This window comes from Furipterus horrens, unplaced genomic scaffold (genome assembly GCF_987537825.1).
Source record: "Furipterus horrens unplaced genomic scaffold, mFurHor1.1.pri manual_scaffold_7, whole genome shotgun sequence".
Classification (NCBI taxonomy): domain Eukaryota; kingdom Metazoa; phylum Chordata; class Mammalia; order Chiroptera; family Furipteridae; genus Furipterus; species Furipterus horrens.
This window is the reverse complement of record NW_028327177.1, coordinates 115,248,341-115,275,170: the sequence shown is the minus strand read 5'-3', so window position 1 is coordinate 115,275,170 and position 26,830 is coordinate 115,248,341. Positions and strand designations below refer to the sequence as shown.

General features: G+C 35.5%; 1 protein-coding gene across 1 annotated transcript in view; it reads left to right on the top strand.

Moving 5' to 3' along the window:
• The first annotated feature begins 698 nt into the window (after positions 1-698).
• The window catches only part of DNAJC13 (DnaJ heat shock protein family (Hsp40) member C13), a 118,832-nt gene continuing 92,700 nt past the window's right edge, over positions 699-26,830 (top strand). Inside the window, exons 1-2 of the mRNA XM_090284338.1 lie at positions 699-873; positions 15,193-15,273. Coding sequence (XP_090140464.1) covers positions 15,206-15,273 — 68 coding nt within the window. The 5' untranslated portion in view covers positions 699-873; positions 15,193-15,205. The remainder of the gene's footprint in view (positions 874-15,192; positions 15,274-26,830) is intronic.

Below are 26,830 nucleotides of genomic sequence, written 5' to 3'. Positions count from 1 at the left end.
GCCATGAGCAAAAGGCCACAGGCAGCTCCGAAGCTTTGGCGTTTGCGACTGCTCAGACCAACCTAAATTTAAATCCTTTTTAATTGTTGTTTTGGGAGCCTCAATAGCACATGAACCTGCGGGTAGGGGGGCGTGCAATCCGGCCAGAGGGGATAGTAGGCTGAGGCTTAGGACTACCTCGTGGATACCCTGGGGCCCTTGAAGTCAAGGGCTGGGATGCAAACATGCTCTAATACCGGACGTCAAAGGACTAAGAGTGCAAAACCCTGGGCTGGCTCAGCAACAGCGATCCTGAATCAGAGCCACATGCCGAGGGGCGTGGCCCTCCTTGCTCGCGCCGAGGGGCGTGGCCTTCTCAGCAAGAGCCAAGGGGCGTGTCTTCCTTAAGCGCTGGGTGGACTCCGGAAACCACAGCCCGCCTCTCCATTCTGCGCGGTATAACTGCTGCTGGTGCTGGCCGGGCGGAACGGCGAACACAAAATTTCTGGGAAAACGGTTGAATGGGGCCAGAGAGGGGAGGGAAATGCACGAGAAAGGGCGGGGCAGAGGGTGGAAGAGTTGAAATCAGCTGACCGGGTCTCGTGACAGCCTGGGCGGGAGCGACGCAGGCGTATTGGAGCCCAATCGCTCCAAGCCTGAGCGAAGATGGCGGCGTCCAGAGTTAGCCTCTGAGAGGCAGAGGGAGGAGGCGGAGGGGGCGGGGAGGCAGCGCCGCCGCGGCACCAGAAACCCGCGGCAGCGGAGTTACAGATCCCCGGCCGGGGAAAGGGGAAGTGGCGAGGGGGAGGAGGCCGGAGGTCGCCTCATCCCACTCTGGACGCAGAGCCGGTGGCAGGAGGAGCTCGGGCTGGAGCCTTTCCAGCCTCCCGCAAGGTAAACCACTCCGGGCAACAGACTCTGCTTTACCTTCTCCTCTGCCGCGGGGCCTTGGGGGTGCTGAGGGCAGGTAAAATGAGGGATAGTGTCTTGCCCGTCGCAGCCTCTGGCTGCTAAGGAAAACATTACCTTCCCCCTAAACTGCTGATCTAGTTCTTCCGGCCGGACCCCCCAAATGCCTCCCGGATCCTACGGACATTGGCCTGGACCGCTGCCTTGGTCAGCCTTACCCCGCTTTTTGTTTTCTACCCACCGCGGTTCCTTTCCTGTGCACATCCTTTCCCCACACGTCCCTTACTTACTACCCTCTGGGATCCGCCCTCGGGAGCCCCTTCTTGCTCCTGCCTAGTCTTAGCGCTCTTCCTGATAGATGCCGGCAAGTCTTGTTTCCTCGGTCAGCGGCCCTCCTTCCCTCCCCACGTCCCGCACATACTTTGACTTTATTTGTTTCGTTTTTTGTTTTTTTTTTTAGCATGTGCATTATTAATCTTTATTTTCCAGTTTATATGCATAGTTTTGGAAGAGTTCAGGAAGTTAAATTGTATACTTTAAGTTCAGATATATGAAATTATTTGTCATTACTTAAGGTTAATGCAACTTATACAAACATTATCAATGATAAATTACAAGTATCTAGAATTTTATTCTGACATATTTCATATGTCGTTTTGTTTCGTTTTGTTAGGAAATGGGGAGCACCCACGTCGTTTCTTCTCCTGTCTCCTCCTCTTCCAAAGTCGAGTTTCCCCCAAGCTTTTCCTTTCTGCACACTAGCTTATTCACGGTGGCCTTTCCTCTGCTGCTCTGATGTTGCTTCTGAATGCGGCCTTTGGGGTGGGGAGGTAACGTAGGGCTTAGTCGCTGTTACAGGCAGATTTGATTTGGTTCACTTAAGGGGAATGCCTTCCCTTAAGTTGTCTCCTTTCTGTAGGGTGTTCAGTTAACCACTCATGCCTTGAGATTGTTTTCTTTATCGGTTGCTTGGTTGGGGAGAGGAAAAAAATTAAAATATGACCCCTTCCACTGGACATGGTCTCCTAAAGGAACGATTTGCCCCCCGTGTGCTTTTCCCTTTGACCCCGCCCTGATGCCCCTCAAAAGGAAGGGCCTCTACCTGATACTGTTGCCTGGGTTATCTGAGACTCTTAAGAGAGTCGTGTCTCCGGAAAAAAGTAAAGTATCATAGTATTTCTTCAGGACCTGCTCCAGTGATTTCGTCTTCCTTACTGTATTTCTTACTTTATGGCTCTGTTATCGTTCTACGTTTGAAAGTACTGTCTGCAGAATTTGAGGAAAGTGGTCATACTTTGTAGGGTATTACCAGTATCCTGTGTGTGTAGGACTATGAAACAGGAGTGGCCTTAAAAAACTTTTTTTTAAAAAGGAAATTTAGGAAACTACTTGTTAAAAATTTGATATCCTAAAAGACTTGATTTCACTATTCTTTGGTTTCTGGGAGTGCTTGATTGTTCAATTTAATTTACCATATAACAGGAAATCTTGTTACTATTTTAAATGTACTATGAAACAGTGTTTAAGCGCCTATGTCTCAAACTTGTGTTTTGCTATTAATATCACTGTGAAACATAAGATCTTGTTTAGAATTACATTATACTCCTAGTTTGGAAATAGGAAGTAGAACATATTAAGGGAGGAAAAGAGGAGTCATAAGCTTATTAGGAGAAATGTAAAGAACCTTTATATAGTCTGGTTCATGGAAAGTACCACCATTTGTATTCTGCTGGGAAGCAACGGATAGTCCTCTTTTTCTAAAGTGATAGTAGTAAGTAAATGGTCCCCAAAATATGAACGTTATCAGTGAAAAAGTTATGGAATTGTGGAAAGCATGAGATTTGTAAGAACTTAACACTATCCATAAAGAAATAGAAGTTGGCTGTCTAGGTGACTGTAACAATTAATAAAAAGGTTGATACTGCAGTTAGGTTCTCAATAGATACTAAATTATGATCGAAATAAAAAAGAACTGATCTAGGTAATTTGGCTGCATTCCTCAAGTAGTTCTATTTACACAGGTGAATTCGAAGTTTCCATTGCACATAACTTTTCACTTGTATCCCTGATTGAAGTACTTAAAATTAGTAAAATAAAGGCATACTCTTTTTTTCTTCACTTCGCTTTATTGCACTTCACAGATGTGGTGTTTTTTACAAATAGAAGGCAAGATCCTCCACCAGCAAAAAGATTACTACTCACTTTATTGTGATACTTGCTTAATTGTGTTGGTCTGGAACCAAACCTGCAATATGTCCAAGTTATGCTAGTAGAAGTAAGGCTATGCAGACAAACTGTAGCAAAAATTTGGTTGCTACTAATAGTTCTAGGTCTAAATGTTGACTGTAATGTTTAGAAGTAATTAAAGGGGAGTTGTTTTGCAAGAGATCCTTTTAAGTCATTGTTTCTCTACTTGATCAAACCCAATAAAAACCTCATTTTTATTCCAAGTAATTTGTAGCATCTCTTTTATTACCCAGATATAGTTTAGAAATAACATAACCACTGCCTTTGGCCCTGGGACAAAAGGAAGCTTTGCTGCCACTGTTAAAACAAAAAAGAACTGGATTGACTTCAAATTCACAACTTTTATTTTTCTTTTTGAAAATTTTTAATGAGCTCAGGCCACAGAAAAACCACTGGCCCAGAATTTAAATAGAGAAAGAGTAGACATGAATTGACATTCACCTTCATTGGACACAACTGGACACTGGTAAGAAGAGTTCATCATGGTGAAGGATCAGTATACCTTCTTCCAATCTCTCTATCCACAAACCTCTCTAGGTACTCCTAGAAGAGATTGGAAAGGGTCTGAGGAAGTATCTGTTGTGGTGCTGACATAGAGGAGGGGAACTGCAACAAAGCTTTCAGGAGGGACAAAAACTGATGCTTCTCCTCTGTCTTCTGTGGAACAAAAGCCTTAATCTATTGAGAGAAGGGTTTCTCTGCTGGCCCTATTGGTGAGCATTCATTGAATTGGGGGAAGACGAAAGAAGAGGTAAAGAATCTTTTCCTGGGGAAGGGGCACTGAACCGCAAACTGCAGCCAGGGGAATCACACCTCTGAGATCCAGGTATATAGAGAGGATGCATAAAACTCAATGTTAATTATAGAACAAGAGACTATACCCCCAATTCCCTGCCACCAAGTTAAGAAGCTTGAATAACAAGTAACTGCAGAATACTAGTAGGAGCAGAACCAGATTATGCAAAGAGGTACAGCGCAAAGAGATACATTGCTTTAGTAAACCAACCCCCCACAAGAGCCACAAGCTATTGTCCAGGTATTTGAAGCCTGTGGTATACTGAGGATAATCATAGCAACAGCAAATCATAAGCCTAGCACAACTCCTAAATAGATTAACACCCTGCATTAAAGACCTAGAAAAGAAGAGGCGTGCCCATTTCCAGTCACAAAAATTATTTACCTTAGTCTCTGCTGTCTTATACAACATTTCCAGCTTTCAACAAAAATTACAAGGCATGCAAAAGGCAAAAAAAAAAAATTCCCAAGAAAAAGAGCAATCATCAGAACTACACTTTGATTAACATAGATGGTATTTTTAAAACTGACTACAATTAATATGTTAAAGGTATGAACAGAAAAGTGGAAAATGTTCAAGATTAGATGGGTGATGTTAGCTGAGAGATGGAAACTATAACAACCAAAAGGAAATGCTAGAAACTTCATTACACAGTAAAGAGAAGCAGAAAACCTTTGGATCATCACTAGATTTGAACATCAAAGGAAGGAATCAGTGGATGCTTAGATGTCAGTAGAAATTATCCAGCTGAAATGAAAACGTTAAAAAAAAATTTTTTTTTAATTCATTTTTAGAGAGGAGAAGGAAAGGAAAAAGAGAAGAGAAATATCAATGTGTGGTTGCCTCTCACATGCCCCCAACTGGGACCTGGCCTGCAAACCAGGCATGTGCCCTGACTAGGAATTGAACCAGCAACTCCCTGGTTCGCAGGCCAACACTCAGTCCACTGAGCCACACCAGCCAGGGCCAAAAGGTTTTAAAGAACAAAATCCATGAGGCTGGGGATAATATCAAACATTTATATATTTTTTACACATACACACACACACAATTGGAATCCCATAGACGTATAGAGAAGAAATACTGAAATATTTGAGGAAATAATACAGAATTTTCCAAAATTAATGTTGGGCATCAAATCACAGATCCAAGAAGCTTCAAGAACACTAAGCAGGGTAAATACCTGGCCCCCCAAAATGCAGGCAAAACACACCTAGATATACTATATTCAAATTGATGTAAACAAAGGACAAAAAATCTTGAAGGTAGCCAAAGAAAAGAGAAACGTTAAATACAGAGAAACAAAGATAAAAGTTACAGCAGAGAAACCATGCAAGCAAGGAGACAAATGGTAACTTCAAAGTACTGAAAGAAAAACACAGCAAAAATATCTTTAAAAAATGAAGACATATAGACACTGTCAAACAAAATCCAAGAGAATTCAAAGTATTATCTCTTAATTTACATGATGGGTGCATTCTGGTGAGATTATGTGTATATTAAACTGGAAAACATGCTTTGTGATTTATATTTTATATAGAATTAAACTTTAGGATTACTTAATTATAAATAGGTTTTTACCTATGTGAATGACTACTTAGATATTTGAAAGTTAATTGAAAACAGTTCTTCAGTCTGGCTTGTCTTGAACATTGAGGAGTATCTAGCACTAAATAGTAGCAGTGTTTCTAGTAATAGTGTCTTCAGGGGCCCCAACCATAACTTTAATCCAAAATTTTAATCAGTGTTTTTCAACACATTTTTCCGCGTCAGCGGTGTTCACATGCTCAGCACATGCCAATCATAGTTTTTAATCACGATTTTTAATTATAGGAAACCCTTTAAGAATCACAGGATTAGGGGATATCTTTGTCCTAAGTAACTTAAACAAACATGGTTGTGATCATTTTTGCTAACTTAAGACAGTTACCTGTGCAAAGGCACATTTAAGTGGGGGTTCATTCAGTAAAGATAAACATTTAATTTGCTAGTAGTTCTTTTAAGATGCTCTTAACTTTATTCAACAGACTGCCTATTTCACTTTTACTTGTACTTTTATGTACCATTTATGAGGAAAGTAATCTCTAAATAGCCTTAAACTCAGTGGGATTTTATATTTTCAGACTCTTTACGTTGCCTTAGAAGTAGATCACACTGCCTAAGGAGTGTTCACATATTTAGCACATGCCCTTTGGCAATATCTCTTTGCAATTGATCAGTAAGAATTTGACCTCATGATGAACAGATTGAAAACAAAACCTCTAAAGCAGTCTAAAATAATTGATAAAATAATTGATGTTCTGATTTTGCTAAGTAGAGTTGTCAGAAACTATTGAAGGCTTGATAAGGTTGTGAGTGTAGGAGACTTTTTCTAATGTTTAATACATTCTGTACTAATTACATTAACATTGAAAATTTTATACATGGATTTCAACTTGTATTCCTTAGTCATTTAGTCCTATGAGGTGTGTCTCTTCCTCAAACTTCTAGTCAAGGTACAGAATATATTTTGGGTGCTTATCAAATCTTAGAATATATAAGCCATTCTCCCAGGTCCCCCAACCCACCCACAAACCTTAGAGCTTCTGAGTTTAATTTTTAAAGTGGGATTTTCATTTTTTTTGGTTAACTGATAGATTTGGGAGTGTTCTGTAAACTGTGACGCACTATGGAAGAATTAAAAATAATAGAGCTATTTCGGAACCAACCTAGAAACCTATGTATTGGTAATTTGTATTGGTTGAAAGGGGAATTGTAGCAATTTAAACTCCTTGTCTTAAGTATAAAGAGAACCATGTTTGGATAGTAAGATGCTCAGTATAAAACTTTAAGTTGCATTTGTTATATGCTTAGGCAATTTTGTCCCCCATTTTGCTATTACTATAGTGATAGAAAAAGAGCTACATACATGTTTAAATATGGTAATTGAAAATCTCTTTTACCCAATACATTCTATTTTCTATTTACCATAATAGAGCAAGGTTATTAGGTTCTTGTTTGTGACTTGATGAGCTTATTGAACTAGTACAGTTTGTTCTTACATAAGTCAAGTTAGCTTCAAAAATAAAATGAAATAGAAATTGAGTTTAAATAAAGTTTCGAGAATGTGTACAAAGAAAAATACGTAAATGATCAGTAGCATTGATTTCACAGACTTGCTTAAGAGAACACATTTCTTAGGTTTTTTTCAAGTAAATATTTCAAGGCATTTTTAAGTTCTGGAAAGGGAAGACTCATCATCATGCTTCTTGGAAACTTAATTTTGTTTTACAACAGATACATGTCTATTTTGTGAAATATAAGAATTATTCCCTCAGATGAAATCAGCATCCATACAATTAAAATATGAAGAAATATTTGATTTATATTAAATAGATAAGGCCAACAAAATTACTGCTGTGGTATGTTTGCCCCTCTCCTCATTAAGATACTATTAAAAGTGTTCAGATATAGGGGTTGCTTTTGAATTTTTCTTGCCCTTTAATTTCATGAATATATATTTAGTTTCTAAGTGGAAAGAAATAGATTTTTAAAAAAGGAATGGGTTGGGAATATCTTAGATAAGTTTGTCCTACCATATGGTGGTAGAAGTATTTTAAAAAATGACAGGGAATGCAAACATTTCAATATTATAACTTCTGAGTGATTATTTGGAGATATAATTGTCATCTTAAATTTGATATTACCATTGGCTTTCTCTACCAACATTATCTTTGGAGTTATGGGGTTCAGCAAGAGAGCTAAGATGGGATATACTAAAATCTTACTTTGTGATCTATTTTATAGCTCTTTAACATAGGTTATTGTACACATTACACATATTGATTACTTAGAATGAAATGCTTTGGCCTATACTTGAATTATATAATATATTAAAACATGAAGCTGATCACTAAAAAAAGAAGGTTAAAGTTTATAACAGTTTTTCCCCATACACAGCACATTCTATCTAAGACAGTCTAGTTGTAGCTTTTTAACCTGGGTAAACATTAATGTTCTGTTAACTTTTTATTTTTTTACCTTTTATTTGAAACTGAACTAACCTGGTGATATGATTCACTCGGATTTTGAATCCAGTTACAAATAAAAAAAGTAGGTCTTTAAGAAGCCAGTAATAAGGAATTCTCTTATTAGTTATTACTCAAAATTACACAAAGGACTAGCTTTTTTCTTAGCAATGATTCTCCCCACCCCTGCATTTTCAGTAGGACATTCCTATATGAGGAAGTAGTAAGTTAATACGTGTATATTAGTTCCTATCATATTTTCCATGTCTACCATATTTCCAGATGTAGTTTTACAATGTAGCGGAAAAAGCGTGTCTAGTTTAGGCGATTTAGGTTAGAAAATAAAGGCACAGGCAGTTTTCCCCAACATTACTGTTTTCACCTACAGCCAGGTTGAAAGAGCTTTACATTAGACACCCAACCATACACTCACCTCCAAAATTTTCATGTTAGCATTTTACTATACTTGCTTTAATACCTATCTTTCTATCCATTTTTGTTTTTAATGCATTTCCAGACAAACTTGTGTTTTTAATTCATTACTTGAGAGCAAAGTTAATGATGAGTTTATTCTTTCCTCTGTGGACTCAGTGGAAAAATTAGTATCATACCTGCTTTCAGGAAGTTTTCATATTTGTGTAAAAATCAGTTTCACTTGGTCATCGCAAGATGTCGATTCAACACGGGAGGAGACAGATACGATGTCACTCCCGAGTCGGACTGCACAGCCATTCTCGGTGGTACAGATAGACTCTTAAGAAGCTACACCATCGTCTCTCGAGACGGACGGCTGCCGACGGGAGAGCATATATAGCTTTCATTAATGCCATTTTCTTCATTCACTAATATATTATTTTTATGAGTACACTCATTCATTCTTGGCTAAATGAGTGTTCTGTTCAAGTTTTTACTTAATTAACATAAGCCATGCACATACACCTAATTTTTCTCTGTATGCAGATTCTTTTGCTTATAGCACAGCTATAATTTGCTTGGGAACCTGTGATGTTGAGTCCTTTCACCTTATTTTTTGTTCTTAGTGTCAATTTGACATAGGCTTCTGCTCAGTGGACTCTCAAATCCCACAATTTTGTGTAAAAACAACTTCAATTTTGTGTAAAATACAACTTATACAAGATCATTCTCATTTTATCCATAAATGAACTTAAATGGATTGTCCGTTTTACTGCCAGTCATAAATTAGATAATGTGAGAATGTAAAGTGTTGTTCGAAAGCATGAAGCTAAGGAATTCATTGAAAAAGATGAATCTAGCCAAAATGTCTATGTTGCCCTGAATTTGACTTTTTAACCCTTACTACAGTTCTCTCAAAAGGACAAACTGAGAAGTTGCAAAAAGTTCTGTTGGTGTTTTAGTGAAAACTGAAGCTGACTTCCAAAAATTGAAGATATTTTCAGTGTGATTTAGTTAAAATCTTCATGTAAACTTGAGCTTTTCTCATTAAAAAGATGGGTAGATCTTTGAGAATTTGAAGTGAGACATTTGGCGAAGTCAAGGAAATGAAATCTAAGTTGTTCCAAGTCTCAGTTTGAATGATACATAGTCAGTATGAATATTGTCATTTTTCTGCATTTTCCTGATATTTGTGCATTGCCATTATCCAGTAGTGAGTTAACTGTGTCTAGAAGTATCCTCATGGTTAATACAGTTTCCAGACCAATACCTTCATTATATGAAATGACTTTTATCAGAAAGCAGTTGAGGTTTTACTGAGGATTTAAAATAGATTTACTTGAAAATTTAGTAATTTAGAAAGGTTAATATACTGTCAGGAAGTAGTTCCCAGCCTCAGGTTTCATTAATCTGTTACTTTAAAAGTTCTATGCTAATTAAAATAGTGGTTTTCTGTTGAACTTTCTTTAAAGATTATCCTGAAATCACATACTGGTAGCAAATTTCTATCATCACGTTTGTTTTGAACACTTTGTTTACAATTTTTTTAAAATTTATAGATGGAAATATTTTTAAAATTTTTATTTGATGTGAGAGAGCAGAAGGGCGGGGGGAGAGAAACATCGATTTGTTGTTCCACTTATTCATTCATTGGTTGATTCTTGTATGAGTATATGCCCTGACCTGGGGTTGAACCTGCAATTTTGTTTTATCACATGATGCCCTAACTAACTGAGCTACCTGGCTAGGGCAATAGATGGAAATATTTTAAAGTTTACTTTTAGATGGCTGAGTTTCAACATTGGAGGCTTTGCTTTTATTTTTTGTCCTGTGTTGAGTATGGTAATTTGTTTCACCACTTGAAATTGTGGATTTCAAAGTTGTTGCCAACAAGTACTTAATCATATTTCCAGGAGAAGATAAATAATTGGAATTAGTTCTTAGTTAATCTAGGAATGTGCTGTCAAATGATAAATCTAAATTATATTGCCGGAAGGAATTTACTTTGATTTCCTAAATTTGAGGGAAGGTATTATAGTTTAGGTTAAGTACATAGAGTATACAGTTAAGCAGGTTGAGTACAAAGGCTGGTCTACCCACTTACTAGCTGTGTTACCTTGGAGAGTGATTTACTTTCTCTAACTCAACTTTCTTGTCACTCAAATGGGGATAATCATACATGTATCATGGCGTTGTTATGGAGATAAAATGAGGTAGATAAAAGTGTGGTAAATGCCTAGCATAATCATTAATATGTGATTAGTACTCAGTACAAAGTAGTTGTTGCATAATTTCAGGACATGTCAAATTTTTTGGTTAGGGTCACCTAGCCTTCCCACTCTTAGGAGTAATCTTTACTGAGCGTTCAAAATGGAAAAGCAATATCCATTTTGAATCTATGCGGACACTTATTAATATCCTTGAATTACCCCATTGTTTCTGAGGTTGACTTGGCTACTTAGGCGAATATCTCCTTCTCTTACCTCCACTTACATATAACATGGCTGAAAGAAAGCAAACTTTTCAGATAGAGGAATAATTTTCTACCAGGAACAGCACTTTTCATTTGCTAGCCTTTTGCGGTGGTGGTTATTCAGGGATGGGTGCAGAGTAGCGATACCACTTACTGTTTTCTAAAACAGTACAGACCATTGACAGGTGTGCTTGAATTTAGCCATAGAAACTTCTGTTGACTCCAGTACTCCAGAGAATTGAAGTACTTTTTAAATTCTACATTGTATTTTTCTGTCAGCATAGTAATCTGCATCAAGAATACAGTATTTCATCTAACGGGCCAAGTAGTCAATAGTTTTATTTTTTTTTTTAATTTTATTTTTTTGTGGTAAGAACAGGAGGTCTATCCTCTTTAACAGATTTTGAAAGTGTACAGTACAGTACTGTTAGCTGTAGGCACAATGCTGTACAGCAGATCTCTAGAATGTATTCACCTTCCATATTCCCCATTTCCCTCTCACCCTAGTCCCTGGCAGCCACCATTCTGCTCTCTGCTTCTGTGAGTTTGACAATTTTAGGTAATTCATGTAGGTGGAATCATGCAGATTTGTCCTTCTGTGAGTAGCTTGTTTCACTTAGCAAAATGTCTGTAAGGGTCACTCATGGTGTTACATATTGCAGGATTTCCTTCTTCTTTTAAGGGTGAATAGAATTCCATTGTGTGTGTGTGTACTCTTTTTATATATATTTTTCTTTATTCATTCCTTGATGGACATTTAGGTTGTTTCCACATCTTGGCTATGATGAATAATGCTTCCATCAATATGAGTGCTGTCTCTTTGAAATCAGATTTCAGTTCTTTTGGATAAATATCCAGAAGTTTGATTGCTAGATTATATGGTGGTTTTATTTTTAATTTTTGAGGAATTTTAAGACTGTTTTCCATAGCACCTGTACCATTTTGCATTCCCACCAATAGTATACAAGGGTTCCTATTTCTCTACGTCCTAATAGGTGTGAGGTGATACCTTGTGGTTTTGAGTTGTATTTCCCTGATGGCAACATTGAACATCTTTTTGTATACATTTTGGCCAATTTGTATGTCTTATAGTTGTTTAATTTTATATTGATGTGTTGTATCTTCTCTCCCTCTCTCCTTTTATCTATTAAACCTAAGAACTGTCTGGAATCTGACACTTTCATCACATCCAAGATGATAGGTCTCCAAAAAGTTGTAGATAAGCCTTCTTGATGTAAATTTCTATTCTCCTCCTGAAAGATCTGTTTGAATTACATAGTCCCCCAAATCAGTGGTACCTATGAGGTCATTCTTGGGTGGTTGTTTTTGTATTCTTAAACTTGCTTGTTGTTGTGAGATTATTTTCCTTCTCTTCCCATCCCGGCCATCCCCACCCCTCAATCCCTCAGGGTTTATTAGGCATCTGTTTATTCCTTCTGCGTAATATCCTAAATTCTTTGTGGCTGTCATTTGAAAAACTATTATTTTCCTGTCACTTTCATTTTAATTTTAAAGTTTCTTATAATATTAGTAAGTCTTCACTCAAGCACGTTTTCTTCCTTATCAGTTTTCTCAAGATAGGCCCTTAGTACAGAGTCAGTCATTCTGGTATCTTAAACTGTGGACTAGGAATCCAAATTCCATTCTTTGATATCAGTCATTCACCTTTTCTGTTCTCCTTTTTCTTCCATTGTTCTAAGCCTTCAGTTATAGTGTATAACTGGAAGGGGAAAATACCTGTAGACCTATATTTTTCACTTTTGGGGCACATTCTCAGAGATCCTCTATTTCATTTCAGCAATATCATTTGCTGCAAATGATTCAGAAGGTGGGGATAATGTTTTGCTGCTTTAATAAGTTTCCTGTGTCCAGATAGACAGTCCAGGAAAAAAAAGAGAGAGACAAAACACCACCAGTTGGCAGGACTATATTTAGCTGTCTCCATACATACTTGGAGGAAGTTGTCCGTTGACTGTTAAGAGAAATTTCTTCTCTGATAACAATAAAGCTTTCTCTAAACTTGCTGTTACTTGTGGTTCTCTTATTATTCCTCAGACTGTGAATTAATGCTTTTCCAGGAAGTCTGACAAAACCTTATTCGGGAGTACCTCTTAGAACATCAGGTGTGAAGTGCACATCAGAATTTCCTGTGGGATTTCTGCATTTCATTGTCACTCAAATATTCACTGAGCATCTGTTTTGTGTCAGGCACTCTTGTAGGCTCTGGAGATTATGTATATGTATAACAGACAAAAATACCTTTCTCTGGATATTTTAGTAGGGTTAGATGAATAATAAATATAATAAATTGCTCATTAAACTATGAAATGAAAGATGCCATGGAGGAAAAATGAGCAGAACAGAGAGTGAAGAATGAGGAGGGTGATTACCATTTAAAACAAGATGATTAGGGTAGGCCTTGTTGACATTTGAACACTGATTTGAGGTGAAGATGTGAGCCATGTAGATACCTAGAAGAGCCTTCTACATTAGAGTACAGAGGTCTTCACTAATTTGCTAATATAAAAACAAGTAAGAGGAATGAAGAAAGCAGTTTCAAAACAGGTGTCTTTAAAAATCTTTTTACCACTCAGGTATATACCCAAGAGAAATGAAAACATGTTCACACAAAGCAAATGTTTAGAGCAGTGTGATTGAAAATATCCAAAAAGTAGAAGCAACACCAACTTTCATCAACTGATGAATGGATAAACAGAAGGTAGTATTATATATACAATAGAAGGAAACTAATCCATACCACAACATGGATAAGCTTCGAAAATGCTATGCTAAGTGAAAGAAGCCAGTCACAAAGACCACATTTTGTATGATTCCATTTATATGAGATGTCCAAAATAGCAAAGCCATAGTGACAGAAAATATAGTAGATTTAGTGGTTGCCAGGTGCTGGGGGTAAAGGGGAATGGGGAGTGACTGCTAGCAGAGATTCTTTTTGGGGTGATGAAAATGTGCTAAAAATAGTGGTGTTCATTATAGAACTCTGAACATAATAAAAACTTGAGGGTGAATTTTATGGTGTGAATTTTTCAAAGAGCTGTTATAAATATTTTTGAAAGAAAATGGTTTTAATCTATGAAAAGAATATTTGCTAATTGAAGAAATTTAGATCAGTCTATAAAGACATAAAAAACTTAATTGAATCGCAGTTCCAACCATTCATTTTGTATTATTGACATTTTAGTATGAATCTTAAAATATTTTTAGAGTGTATTTCTAATTATTGAGGGTAGGAAAAAATAGCCAGGTCACAAAAGAAGAAATAAATGGCCATATTCATTTTAAACTTCTATTCAGAATGAAGCAAATAATACAGTATTTTCAAAGTTTATCGGTCTTTTATTAGTAGCCAGTTCAAACAATTTATCCGGTAAAATTATGTAAATTTGAATTTTTTAATGAAATAAGTGGGTTCTGGGATTTATATACTTCAGGATTACAGTAAAAAAACTAATCAACTGATTGTAAAATATTGCACATAACTTGGTCCCTCTGCCTGAGGCTGGTAGGAAGCTCATACCATACCATGTGTGATTCTTCACACAAGTTTGACAGTCCTAAACCGTTCTATATCCTGTTTACCCAGAGCAGCTCACTGACCAAACTGCTATGAAAAGTTTCTAAACACATACTCTCAATTTCTGCACTTCTTCTAGTATGTTCACACAATGAAATATCATGTAGCCTTAAATATTCTTTTTTAAAGAATATTTAATAACATGGGGGAAAGGTTATATCCTCTGAAAATGGATTAAGCAGTAGAAACGAGTCTCAATTTTGTTTAAAAAACAACACCTATTTTTTCCTAAAGAGATGGAAGACTAGAATAATTCGGATGCTAGGATGAAAGATTATTTATGAACATTTTAGATTTTTTTACAGACATGCATTATTTTATTGTTTTATTGTTAAATCTTACTTATTTACTTACTTATTTTGTTGCTGGCATTTAGCACCACAACAAAAACCTTTCAAATTGGTTTGGCAATTGGCAAACATTTTCAGTGCCTATGCTGTGCTAAGGCATTGTTTGGCAATGTGGGATTTAAATACTCATTTACTTAAACATTTTTTATTAGATTGTCTACACTTGGAATATTTAGATAGAGGGCAGTTCTTGCCCCCAGGAAACCAGTGCAATGGAGAACAGTCACAATATGATATGCTAAAGACTGTGATAGAGAGGTAAGGAGGCCATTCCCTGTAATTTAACACCTATTGTAAAACAGAAAAGTTGTGCCTTAAAATCAGTACCATATGGTAGGCTATAGAAATAATGGTATGGGAAAATCAGGAAAAACTCAAAGGATAACAATACTATAAATTTATCTATGTTTTTTATCTTTCAGGTTTTAGCACAAAATGAACATAATCAGGGAAAATAAGGATTTGGCATGTTTCTACACAACAAAACATTCATGGAGGGGAAAGTAAGTATTTCTGTTGGTTTTATTTTCCTGTGTTTCTATGAAGTATAATTGTAAATAATACTCTTTCAATACCTTGAGTTGTACCACGTAAGTCAGTCATGCCATTCAGCCCCTCTGCTGAAAAACATCTGTACATGTTTCATGTGAAATGCTACATGTAGAATAATTATTGTTCTTCTTTCTTTTGGCATTTCTGGTTTTCTGTGTCTGTCTTGGCAAGGAATTTGGTAAGAATTAAAAATAACAATTAAAAGGTAAATAGAGATTATGCAGTAGTAACAGTGTTAACTTCACAACTTCATTGTCCAGAGACTAGCCTGTGTATAGTCAACACATTTTCATGTCCATTTGACTGTCAGAGAAAATTCACCAGTTGTCCATTTTGAGCTCTTTTTTAGGTGTGTAATGATATTTAAAAATTGGGTTTGATCTTTTCTTTTCCTTGGGAGGGGGCAGTGACATTTTTTAGTAGCTTGCCAGGTAAGACCAAGGTGAAGATGCTTTGTTTCTTCTTTGTAAAATGGATGGTAATTCCTGCCCCTCAGATTGCTGTAAGGATTAAATGACATGATAAGAAGTGTGTGAAGGTTTAGTTATGCCTTAAATACATTGAGTATTCAATGAATAGCTCTTCTTGACCATTAGAAAAAACAAGTTTAGTCTCTGGTTCTTTTGAATAGTAGTGATTAAAATAAGTGTGCTACATTTTGACAAGTAGGTGACTACATTATTCCAGATTAGGCCTCAGATAAACCATGATATGAGCACAAAGCCAATAAATACCTTTAATTTTTGTTCTTTTCATTTTTAGGTAATAGTGTAGTAATTTCTAAGAATGGTGCAACTTCTGAATACTGTAGTGTTTCTGGTTTTTGTTGGCAAACTAACTATGATTTTGAAAGATTTGAGTGTTTAATTTTGTTCCTTTTAGTAGTTCAATTGTATGAGTTCCTAAAATAGAGGGCATAATTGATATCTTTGTAGAATACTTATCTTGAAATTTTTTCTTCAGTTAATTTCATTGAGCAAAGTTAGAAAATTGGCATATCCAGGGTAATATGAGTCTAGGTCTTTAAGCAGCCTTAAAAAAGATAGTATATTTGAATGTTCTTATTTTTTTCTCAAGTGGTAGATTGCTCTGATCATCATAATATACCTAACTTCTGTTTTTAATACAGTTATAGTATGCTAATGCCTTAATTCTAAAGAACAAACTTACTCTAATACTTTCTGATTTGTGAGCTTGTCAGTAATTATGATCATCAGAAATTTTTTTTTCTTTTTTGCTGAATTTATAGGAGTGACATTGATTAATAAAATTACATAGGTCTCAGGTATGGAAAAAATTTTTTGTATTCTTAGTAGTGACTAAGACTTAAGACAATCCTTTTTAATAATAGTTTGGAGCAGAACTATTTCTGTTCTCTCAGCACAATTCCTTGCCTCCATTGTTCATACCTTGAAACTTTTTTGTTTTTCTAATAGCTTTAATAAGATATAATTTATACAACATAAAATTCAAATTCATCCTTTTTAAATGTATAACTTAGGGCTTTTTTCTTAGTTTTGAACTACCTCCACTAACCATTTTCAGAGCACCTTCATAACTGCCCTCCCCCCCCCCCCAAATCTCCTCTAAAAATACAATATTAGCAATTACTTTCCTTCTCCCCTCTTCCCAGCATCTGGCAGTTACTAATCTACTTTCAGTTTCTGGATTTCCTTATTTAGGACATCTCATGTAGATGGAATCATACAATATGTAGTCTTTTGTGACTGGCTTCTTTCACTTAGCAAAATGTTTCCAAGGTTCATCCATGTTGTAGCATATGTCAGTTCTTCATTTCTTTTTATTGACAAATAATATTCTGTTCCGTAGATATGCCACTTTTACTTTATCCATTCATCAGTTAATGGATATTTGTAGTTTTCAGCTTTTTTTTTTTTACTATGAATAGTGCTGCTATAAATGTGAACATTCATTTTATGGGTGAATCTATATTTGCGGTTCTCTTGGGTATATACCCAGGAGTGTTATGTAGCATTATATGGTAACTTGGTGTTTAACTTTTTGATGAAGAGCCAAACTTTTCCTTTTGACTGCAGCATTTTGTAATCCTACCAACCATGTATTATGAGGATTCTGATTTCTCCACATTTACTAACACTTGTTATTGTCTCTCTTTTTTTCTTTCATTTTAGCCATCACAGTGGCTATGAAGTAGTATCTCATTGTGGTTTTGATTTGCATTTCCCTTATGACCAAGTGTTGAGTGTCTTTTCATGTGCTCCTTGACTTATTTGTGTATCTTTCATGAAATATCTATTCAAATCATTGGCCATTTTTTAATTGGGTTATTTGCCTTTTAATGTTCAGTTGTGAAGAGTCCTTTATATATTCTGAATACAAATCCCTTATCAGATATATATGATTTGCAAATATTTTCTCTATTCTGTTTTTTTTTAATTTATTTTTTTAGAGGGAAGGGGAAGGTGGAAGAAAGAGGGAAAGAAACATCAGTGTGTGGTTGCCTCTTGTGCATCCGTTACTGGGGACCTGGCCCACATCCCAGGCATGTGCCCTGACTTGAAATTGAACCTGTGACCCTTTGGTTCGCAGGCTAGTGCTCAATCCGCTGAGCCACACCAGCCAGGGCTCTATTCTATCTTTTTAAAAAAAATTTATTTATTTACTTTTAGAGAGATGGAAAGGGAGTGAAAAAGAGGGAGAGAAACATGTGAGAAACACGTGATCTGTTGCCTCTCACATGCCCCCAACTGGGGACCTCATCCACAACCCAGGCATGTGCCCTGCCTGACTGAGAATTGAGCCAGTGACTTTTCAATTCGCAGGCTGGTTCTGAATCCACTGAGCCACACAAGCTGGTGCTCTCTTCTATCTTTTTACTTTCCTGATGCTATCTTGTGAAGCACAGAGTTTTTTTGTTTTCGGTTTTTTTGTTCTTTTTTAAATATTTATTTATTTATTTTTAGGGAAAGGGAAAGGGAGGGAGAAAGAGAGGGAGGGAAACATCAAAGATTGCCTCTTGCACACCCCTAACCAGGAACCTGGCCTGCAACCCAGGCATGTGCTCTGACCGGGAATGGAACTGGCAACTTTTGGTTTGCAAGCTGGCACTCAATCCACTGAGCCACACCTGCCAGGGCAAGTTTTTTATTTTGATGATTTTCAATTTATCTGTTTTTTTCTTTTTCCATTTGTGCTTTTGGTATTATATAAGAAGATGTTACTTAATCTTAGTTCTCAAAGATTGACTCCTATGTTTTCTTCTATGAGTTTTATAGCTTTGATTTTGGGTTAATTTTTATATACAGTATGAAGTAGGGATCTGGCTTCATTCTTTTGCATGTGGATATCCAGTTGCCCCATCACCATTTATTGAGATTATTTCTCCATTTATTGAAAAGATTATTTTCCCCACTGAATTGTTTTGACACCCTTGTCAAAAATCAGCTGACCATAAATATAAATGTAAAGGTTTGTTCCTGAACTCTAAATTCTATTCCATTGACCTATATGCCTATTATGTATGTTCCATCCTCTCTTGATTACTATAGCTTTGGACTACATTTGAAACTGGGAACTTTGAAGTTCAAGGTTATTTTGGCTGTTCTAGATTTCTTGCGTTTATATTTGAATTTTAGAGTCAGCTAGTCAATTTTACAAAAAAGGCAGCTGGGATTTTGATAGGGATTGCATTGAATCTGTGAATCAATTATGGAGTATTGCCACCTTAATATTAATTTTTCTGATCCATGAACAAGGGATGTCTTTTCATTTATTTAGAGCTTTAAAATTTCCTTCAGTATGTTCGGTGTTTTCAGAGCTAAAAAGCACCCCTGCCCCCATAAAGTAGCAGAATTTCCTTTTTGGCCTAAGTAAGCTATTTCTGATAGGAAGGAGCAGTGCCGATTCACCTTGGAAAACTTCAAAGTAATGTTCATAATATAAGTTAAAAAAATATTTTTGGATGGAAATTACAAGTAAAACCTACCTGTGGATCACTTTCATATTTGCATACATTCATTGTTAACAAATGCTCTGAATTTAAGATTAGCATTTTAGTATCTGAACAGGATTTTCACTTCAGTACATTGGGATATGTGGTGATCAATCCATGAAATTCAATGAAAGATGCCTACTACATTCACAGATAGTCTGCTTCATAGCTAGTCTCTGTAATGCCTAGATAGAGGAAATTGAAAGAAGAGTTGAGGGAAAGTGGAAATGATGACTTTCTTATACCTTTCTTATAAATAGGAAAGAATCCTGCAAGAGAAGAGATATTGTTTTCTTTAGCTGCCTGGCATTTACACACCTCATCAACTCTGATAACCCTAGGAAGCCTGAGGTTTTTTTTTTCTCCTTGTTTTAATGATCTTAGCTCTTGACCCTGCCTGCCCCCAAACCTCAGTCAAAAGAATAGATCCTGAATTCTCTTTGTGTATTTCTTTGTGATTATTATCAGACAATCTAGAATATGAACACCTTTCACCCAGAAGTGCAAATAGTATCACATCTGCTTTACAGGAATTTTATATTTTACATACAATGTTGTATTAAAAGCTAGCTCCAGGAGCAAAGGTCGTCCTTCCAACACATGATGCTGGAATACCTGGGCATCACAGGCAAAAAAAATAAACGTAGACTGGCTCAAACTTTAATCCTTCCAAATTAAATAAAAATGGATCACAGACCTAAATGTGAAATGCAGAACTATAAAACTCCAAGAAGCTGACAACATGGGAGAAGAAGTTAGATTACTTTGGTGATGACTTTTTACATACAACATCAAAGACATGATCCATGAAAAAATGAATTGATACACTGGACTTCATTAAAAGTTAAAACTTCTTCTTTGTGAAATAGGCTATCAAAAAAATGTAAAGACAAGTTAGGGGAAAATATTTGCACAAGACATATTTGATAAAGGATGTTAATGAAATTATACAAAGAATCTTTAAAATTCAACAATAAGAAAACAACCATATTAAAAAATGAGTCAAGGATGTTAGAGTAAACTCACCAAAGAAGATGTACAGCCTTGACGGGTGTGGCTCAGTTGGTTGGAGCATCATCCTGCAAAGCAAAAGGTCGCTGGTTCAATTCCCGGTCAGGACATGTGCTTGAGTTGTGAGTTCAGTCCTTGGTCAGGACACATGGGATAGGCAATCGATCAGTTTCTCTCTCACATTGATGTTTCTCTCCCTTTCTTTCTCTCTTCCTTCTCTCTCTAAAAATAAATAAATAAAATATAAAAATTATAAAAAGATGTACGGATAGCAAATCAGCCTATGAAAAGATGTTTCACATCATATGTTCATGGAAATGCAAATGTAGAGGCACCACTACACATCTATTGGAATCACCAAATCCAGAACACTGACAACACCAAATGCTGGTGAGGATGTGGAGCAACAGGATCTCTTGTTTGTTGCTGATGGGAAGGCACAATGGTATAGCCACTTTGGAAGAGAGTTTGGTGGTTTCTTGTAAAACTCAACATCCTCTTACCCAATGATCCAGCGGTTGCACTCCTCAGTATTTCCCCCAAGGAGTTGAAAGCTTATGTTCACACAAAAACCTGCACACAGATATTTATAGAAGCTTTATTCATAATTGCAAAAACTTCGAAGTGACCAAAATGTCCTTTAGTCGCTGAATGGATAAATAGACTGTGTGATACATACAGATAATAAATAGTATTCAATGCCTGAAAGAAATGAAGCATTAAGCCAGGAAACTTAAATGTATATTACATAGTGGAAGAATCCAATCTGAAGATGCTACATACTTTGGAGATAGTAAGAAGATCAGTGGTACCAAGGTTTAGGAGAGAGGGAGGGATGAATAGGCAGAGCACAGATGATTTTTAGGGCCGTGAAACTCCTCTCTGTATGATACTGTAATAGTGGATACATGTCATTTTGCAGTTGTCCAAACCCATAGAATGTGCACCAGTAAGAGTGAACCCTAATGTAAACTGTGGACTTTGGTTGATAATCATGTATCAGTGTAGGTACATCTGTTTTAACATGTAGCACTCTGGTGGGGGGATGTTGATAATGGGGGAGGCTGTGCATGTATAGTAACAGGAAGCATATGGGAGATCTCTGTATCTTTTCCTTAATACTCTGAGATTGAAAATACTCTGAGAGAAGTGGGACATTTTCTCACTGTGTTATGGGGACAGATATTTGCAGAGAGTATGTCCTCTATACTTTCTTTCTCTTTTTGGAGGAGTACAACTTCTGATGTGAATGAGTCCTCTTAAGTGAAACTGATTTTTCAAGTGGAGTTTGACTGGAGTTACGGTATACCAGTAATACAGCCAGATGAATGATCTTGTGTTCCAGTCATAATTACTGGAAACATAATGAAACTAATTACAATTAGTTCACTAACTATTGGAGTTCTGAACCACTTCCCCTGTTATTCAATCAGAATAATGTCAATAAGACTAGCTAACATATATCAATTGTAAACAATAGGTGACAAGCACTGTACATGAAGCATTTCTTTTAATTCTCACATTGTGAGGTAGGTACACCCACACACAATCAACATTTTCATATGGGGAAACTGAAGCTTAGAGAGGTTAATCAAGTTATCAGAGGATACATGGAAAGTGAATTGTCCAGACAGTATTTGAACCCAGGCTGTGTGATTCTAGAGCTGCTGGGCTTAACTATTAGCTTTAGCAATGCTTACCATTGATGTCCTAACTTTGAAAAACCTTGTATTTCAGTTATCCTTAATTTCGCTTGATGGATTAAAATTCTAGTTCAAGTAACTGTATTCTCAAGCTTTTAGTAATAAAAGGGGAAAACCTAGATTTTTCTGAGAATCCTAAAGCCTTCTAAAAGTTTTTGGCCATAACAAATTATTTTGAAATGGTTGAAGGAATCAGAGTGTTAAACCTAGGAAAGATAATTCAAATTGAAAATATGATTGACAGGAAAATTAGATAAGATTTATGTGAAGCTGAAAGACAGAACTTGGACCAGAGGGTGAAATTTGTGGGGAAGTATATATTGGCTTAGTTCTAAAGAACAACACTCAGTATCTGCAGTACTGGGAAGTGAATAGAATTCCTATTTGGAAAGGTTAGTTATTTCCCTTGTATCAGTAATGAACCACTAAAACTAGCCAACTTTGCCCAGGGTACTATAAAGGTTTGAGCTACATGTTATGGGAACTATAGACTGGCAACATAAAAGTTTCTTTTAACTCTAATTAGATTAGATCTGCTTGGCTTACTTGAGGCCCATCACGTAGACTAGCCTTGGAAAGAATTGAGGATCTTAATTATAGAAGTAATATACAAAAGTTTTATGACCTCAAGAAATTTGATAACCATTATTTTATAGGAAACACAAGCTCTTTCTATACTTTACAAATAGGAAGCAGTGTAGATTTTTCTCTAGTTTGAGAGAACTGAATAATATGAATTGCTTTGCAGAAGAGTATGACATTGTGATGGTGCCCAGTATTTTTGTAGTATCTCTTTATATTGACACTATTGTATATCTCTCATTGATACAAGCTAGTTAAGAGTATTCAAGTCTAAATTTAACTTTTAGACAATGACTGACAAGTATCTTAGTTCTTATTACTTTGAAGTTTATTTCAGATATCTGAGTTAATTAAATAATAAATAAAATGCTGGGAGGAAACTAAGTCTTTAAGGGATCAATTCTCTTATTCACTGCTGTGTTACTGAACCAAGTACAGTGTTATCTGCTCATTTAATACTGCTTCAATCCATGGTAATAATAACTGCAGTATCTGAGCCAACACATTAGTTTTATTTTTTTAAGTCATATGAAAAAAAATTCATGTTATAAAAAGTTGTTTCAAAGAGAAAAGCAATATTCATAAGGACTAGAAGGTTGAGGAATGATGTAACATTTTTATTTGTAGGCGTTAAAGTAATGTGTGTGTTTTAGTGTAAGTTGATATGTTTATTCTATTAAAAAATAGGAACAGCACCTGTTGAATCCAAAACTTGATTATTTACCCAGCTTTTGCTTCAGTGGGCTTTCTTTGTTTTCAGATGATCTTTCTTATCTTCATCAGCTCTGTCATTAGTGAAACATTTTTAATTTGTTTTCAATTTTCATCACCAATTGCTGTGGGAGTAAAAAGCCCCATAGATAAAGCAGTTGCCTCAAACAATATTTTTTTAAAAATAAAACTGTAAAAAAATTTATTTGAATAGCATTAGTTTCATGATCCTAAGTAACATTATAGTTAATGGGTAATATAAATCATATTTCTTAATAAGCTATTGCATTAGGATCAATCTGTGAATATGAAAACTTGAGTGGAAGAAATGCCTACTCTTTTTATAGGCACTTATTAATGTGTGTAAGTTCAGTTCCTGAATAAAAAGAAAACAAGTGCAATAAGTAAATCAATAATGAATATTAATTTATTAGTCAAGTGAAAAGTTGTTTGCTTTCACATTTCTTTGTATTATGTATGTATATGGCATCTTCTGCCATGAATTTCTCATGTTTTGTTTATATTAATCTTTATTCCTTTTGTAACTTGATTTTACACATTTCTGTATTTTTGTAATAAGAACTTTTACTATAATTTTTAAGAATTAACCAACAAATTTATCTTAAGCCCAGAAAATAGCAAATTATGGTAATTCATAAATGGCATTTTCTCTTTGCAGATAGTGAATAAAATGTATTTTATTTTAAAAAATATGAATTTAGCCTTTTCCTGATGTTGTAGTAGTTATGAATAAAAAAACTGGTGTGAACCCTGGCTGATATGGCTTAGTGGATCGAGTGCTGGCCTGCGAACTGAAAGGTTGCGTTCAATTCCCAGTCAGGGCACATCCCTGGGTTGTGGGCCAGGTCCCCAATTGGGGGCACACAAGAGGCAACCACACATTGATGTTTCTCTCCCTCATTCTCCCTCCCTTCCCCTCTCTCTAAAAATAAATAAAAATAAAATCTTTAAAAATATTGGTGTGAAATTAGTTGCTGTCTGACTTATATTTGTTACAAAAGCAAGAGTAAATCAATGGATCATAGATTTGAATGCATGTTGATTTATCGTTAGGTAGATTGGTCTATTTAGCTATTTGACAAACATTTTTTGAACATCTGCTGTATTCAATGCTGGGTACTATGCTAGGAGTTAGACTTCAAAAGGTAATGAAGACATGTACCTCCCTGAATTGATGGAATCTTTGTCTGTTCTTTATGACTTAGAACAGCAATTTTCAACCGGTGTGCTGCAAGAATTTTTATAACATGTACTACCTAACTATTTAGTGAGGGGCACTGATCCTTTTTCCATAGATTGTCAAATAAAAAAAACAAAAACAAAACAACAGCCAACACAACAATAGCTGTCCGGTGTGAATGCCCTGTCTTGAACCATCAATATACAGCTCATGGCTGCCTTACTGGACTGTAGATATAGAACAATATCCATAATCTCTGAAAGTTCTTTCGCACAGTATTACTCTAGATGGCAAAGTTACGTGAGAAACATGTTAGAAGGGCCTTAGTTTTGTGGAAGTTAATCTAGAGTTGCAAAAGATATTTTCTTAATTGAACTCTAAGACTTTGAATGTGACAACATCAGTTGATATTTGGACCATTTCAGGCATTTAATTTTTATACTTTTGCTTTCAGATGTTAAAATAAACATTCTGTAGTTTCATTTCAGGATTATTAAAATTGGCATGTTTGACTATCAAGATGATTTTGAAAGTTAGACTTTGTGATTTCACATTTCTGTCTAACACTTGATTTCTTGTGCTTTCTTCTGAGGCAAATACTGATTTAAATCACAAGATCTTATTTTTTAAATTTTTCTTTGTTTTCATTAATTGGTTAAGCCTCTGAAGTTTTCAGACTTTAGAGCTGTTTAGGTAAATCCTCATCTACTTCATCAATCAATCCCTCAACCCTCATCCCGCTTTAGAAAGCATCAAGTGACTGTTTTTGTGTTAGAACGAAGTGCTCTCATTCTTAGTTTCCCACTGACTTTAGATATAGAAAGTTAGGGGGGGAAATACTGGTAATAGAGCCATGCTTTTCATGTGAGTACAGGGTAAAGATTTAAGAAAAATTACCGTTTTTCCCCAAAATGAAAATAACTTTGTCATTTTTATTATGTAATATGCTGATTAGAACAACTGGACAATAGAAAAGTTAAATGTGGGAAATTCCTCTTGATCTTAATGGTAATACTCCTAGTGCGGTACTCTTGAGTCTGATAATGGCTGTTTAAGGTAATGTATGTCTTTTTACTGTATTAGTAGTTTAATGCAGAAACTCATGATCTCCATAGGTATCAAAAAGGCATTTGATTCTATTTAATATCCATTTTTTATAATTAAAAAATTTCTTACTAAAATATAAGTATTGTACTAAATAAGATCAAGTTTATTCATAGATTTTTCTAATATTGAACTCTTTTCCTAAAATGAACCTTTTGGTCATGGTATATTACTATTTTAATGTGCTACTTGATACTTATTGCCAATATTAATTAAAAAAATAGATCGGTGTTTTTTTCTTTTTCTTTTTTGCATTGTCTTAACAGCTTGTAGTATCACTAACAGAATTGAGAAGCTGTCCCTTAGTCTGTTTTCTGGAACAATTTAAGAAACAATGGGCTTGACCTATTCCTTTAAGGTTTTATCTTTTTGATGGAGCCTTGGTGCTTTTAGGATGTAGTTCTTTGCAGCTTTTTAAAATTCTTCTATATTGGGGTTGATTTATTCTTAGTTTTCAATTTTATCAGCATAGGTTTATACACATCATTTATTTTTATTTTTTGTGTCTATGGTTATAAATTCTTTTATTCTTTTTTTCTTAGACTAATTAATGTTTACCTATTATTATTTCCAAGGAACAAATTCTTAACTTTTAAATAGGTTTTCTAATTCAGTTTCACTTTGATCATTATGCATTCCTCTGTCTCCTAAAGGATTACTGATATCCAAATAGTTTTTCTTCTTTATACATTTGTTACTTTTAAGTGAAGAAAGTGAAGTGAGAAGTGAAAATTGCTTGTCTGTGATGTATGCTTCCTATTTCTATAAAATTGCAACACTTAAATGTAATAGGTAGTTGCTTAAATAGAAATGATTAAGATTCCAGAATATGGCTGTGACTGACCAGTTGCAAGTCATAGCTTTTCCTTTCTTTGTGTCATGGTTTTGTTAAAAGGATATTTTGAAAGAATTAGTGTGCAGTGACTTTTTTTTTTTTTAATAAAGTTTTTCCATTTAGAATCTTTTGGCATCCTCAGGTGGTGCTTTGCTTGACTTCATGTATTCTAACAGCACAAGATTGCTTGCTTAGATCATACTTTTCTATTTAAGATTTTACTAGTTCACAGTAAAATGAGGGTGAGTGGGTTTTAATACCAACAACATTTCAGAATGTTAAAGAATGTGAGAATATAAAACTAAGCTATATTTAGTCACAGTCAGCTAACACACTACTGTTTATTGAAATGTTCCTTTTGTACTGATATCATATATATTTTCTTACA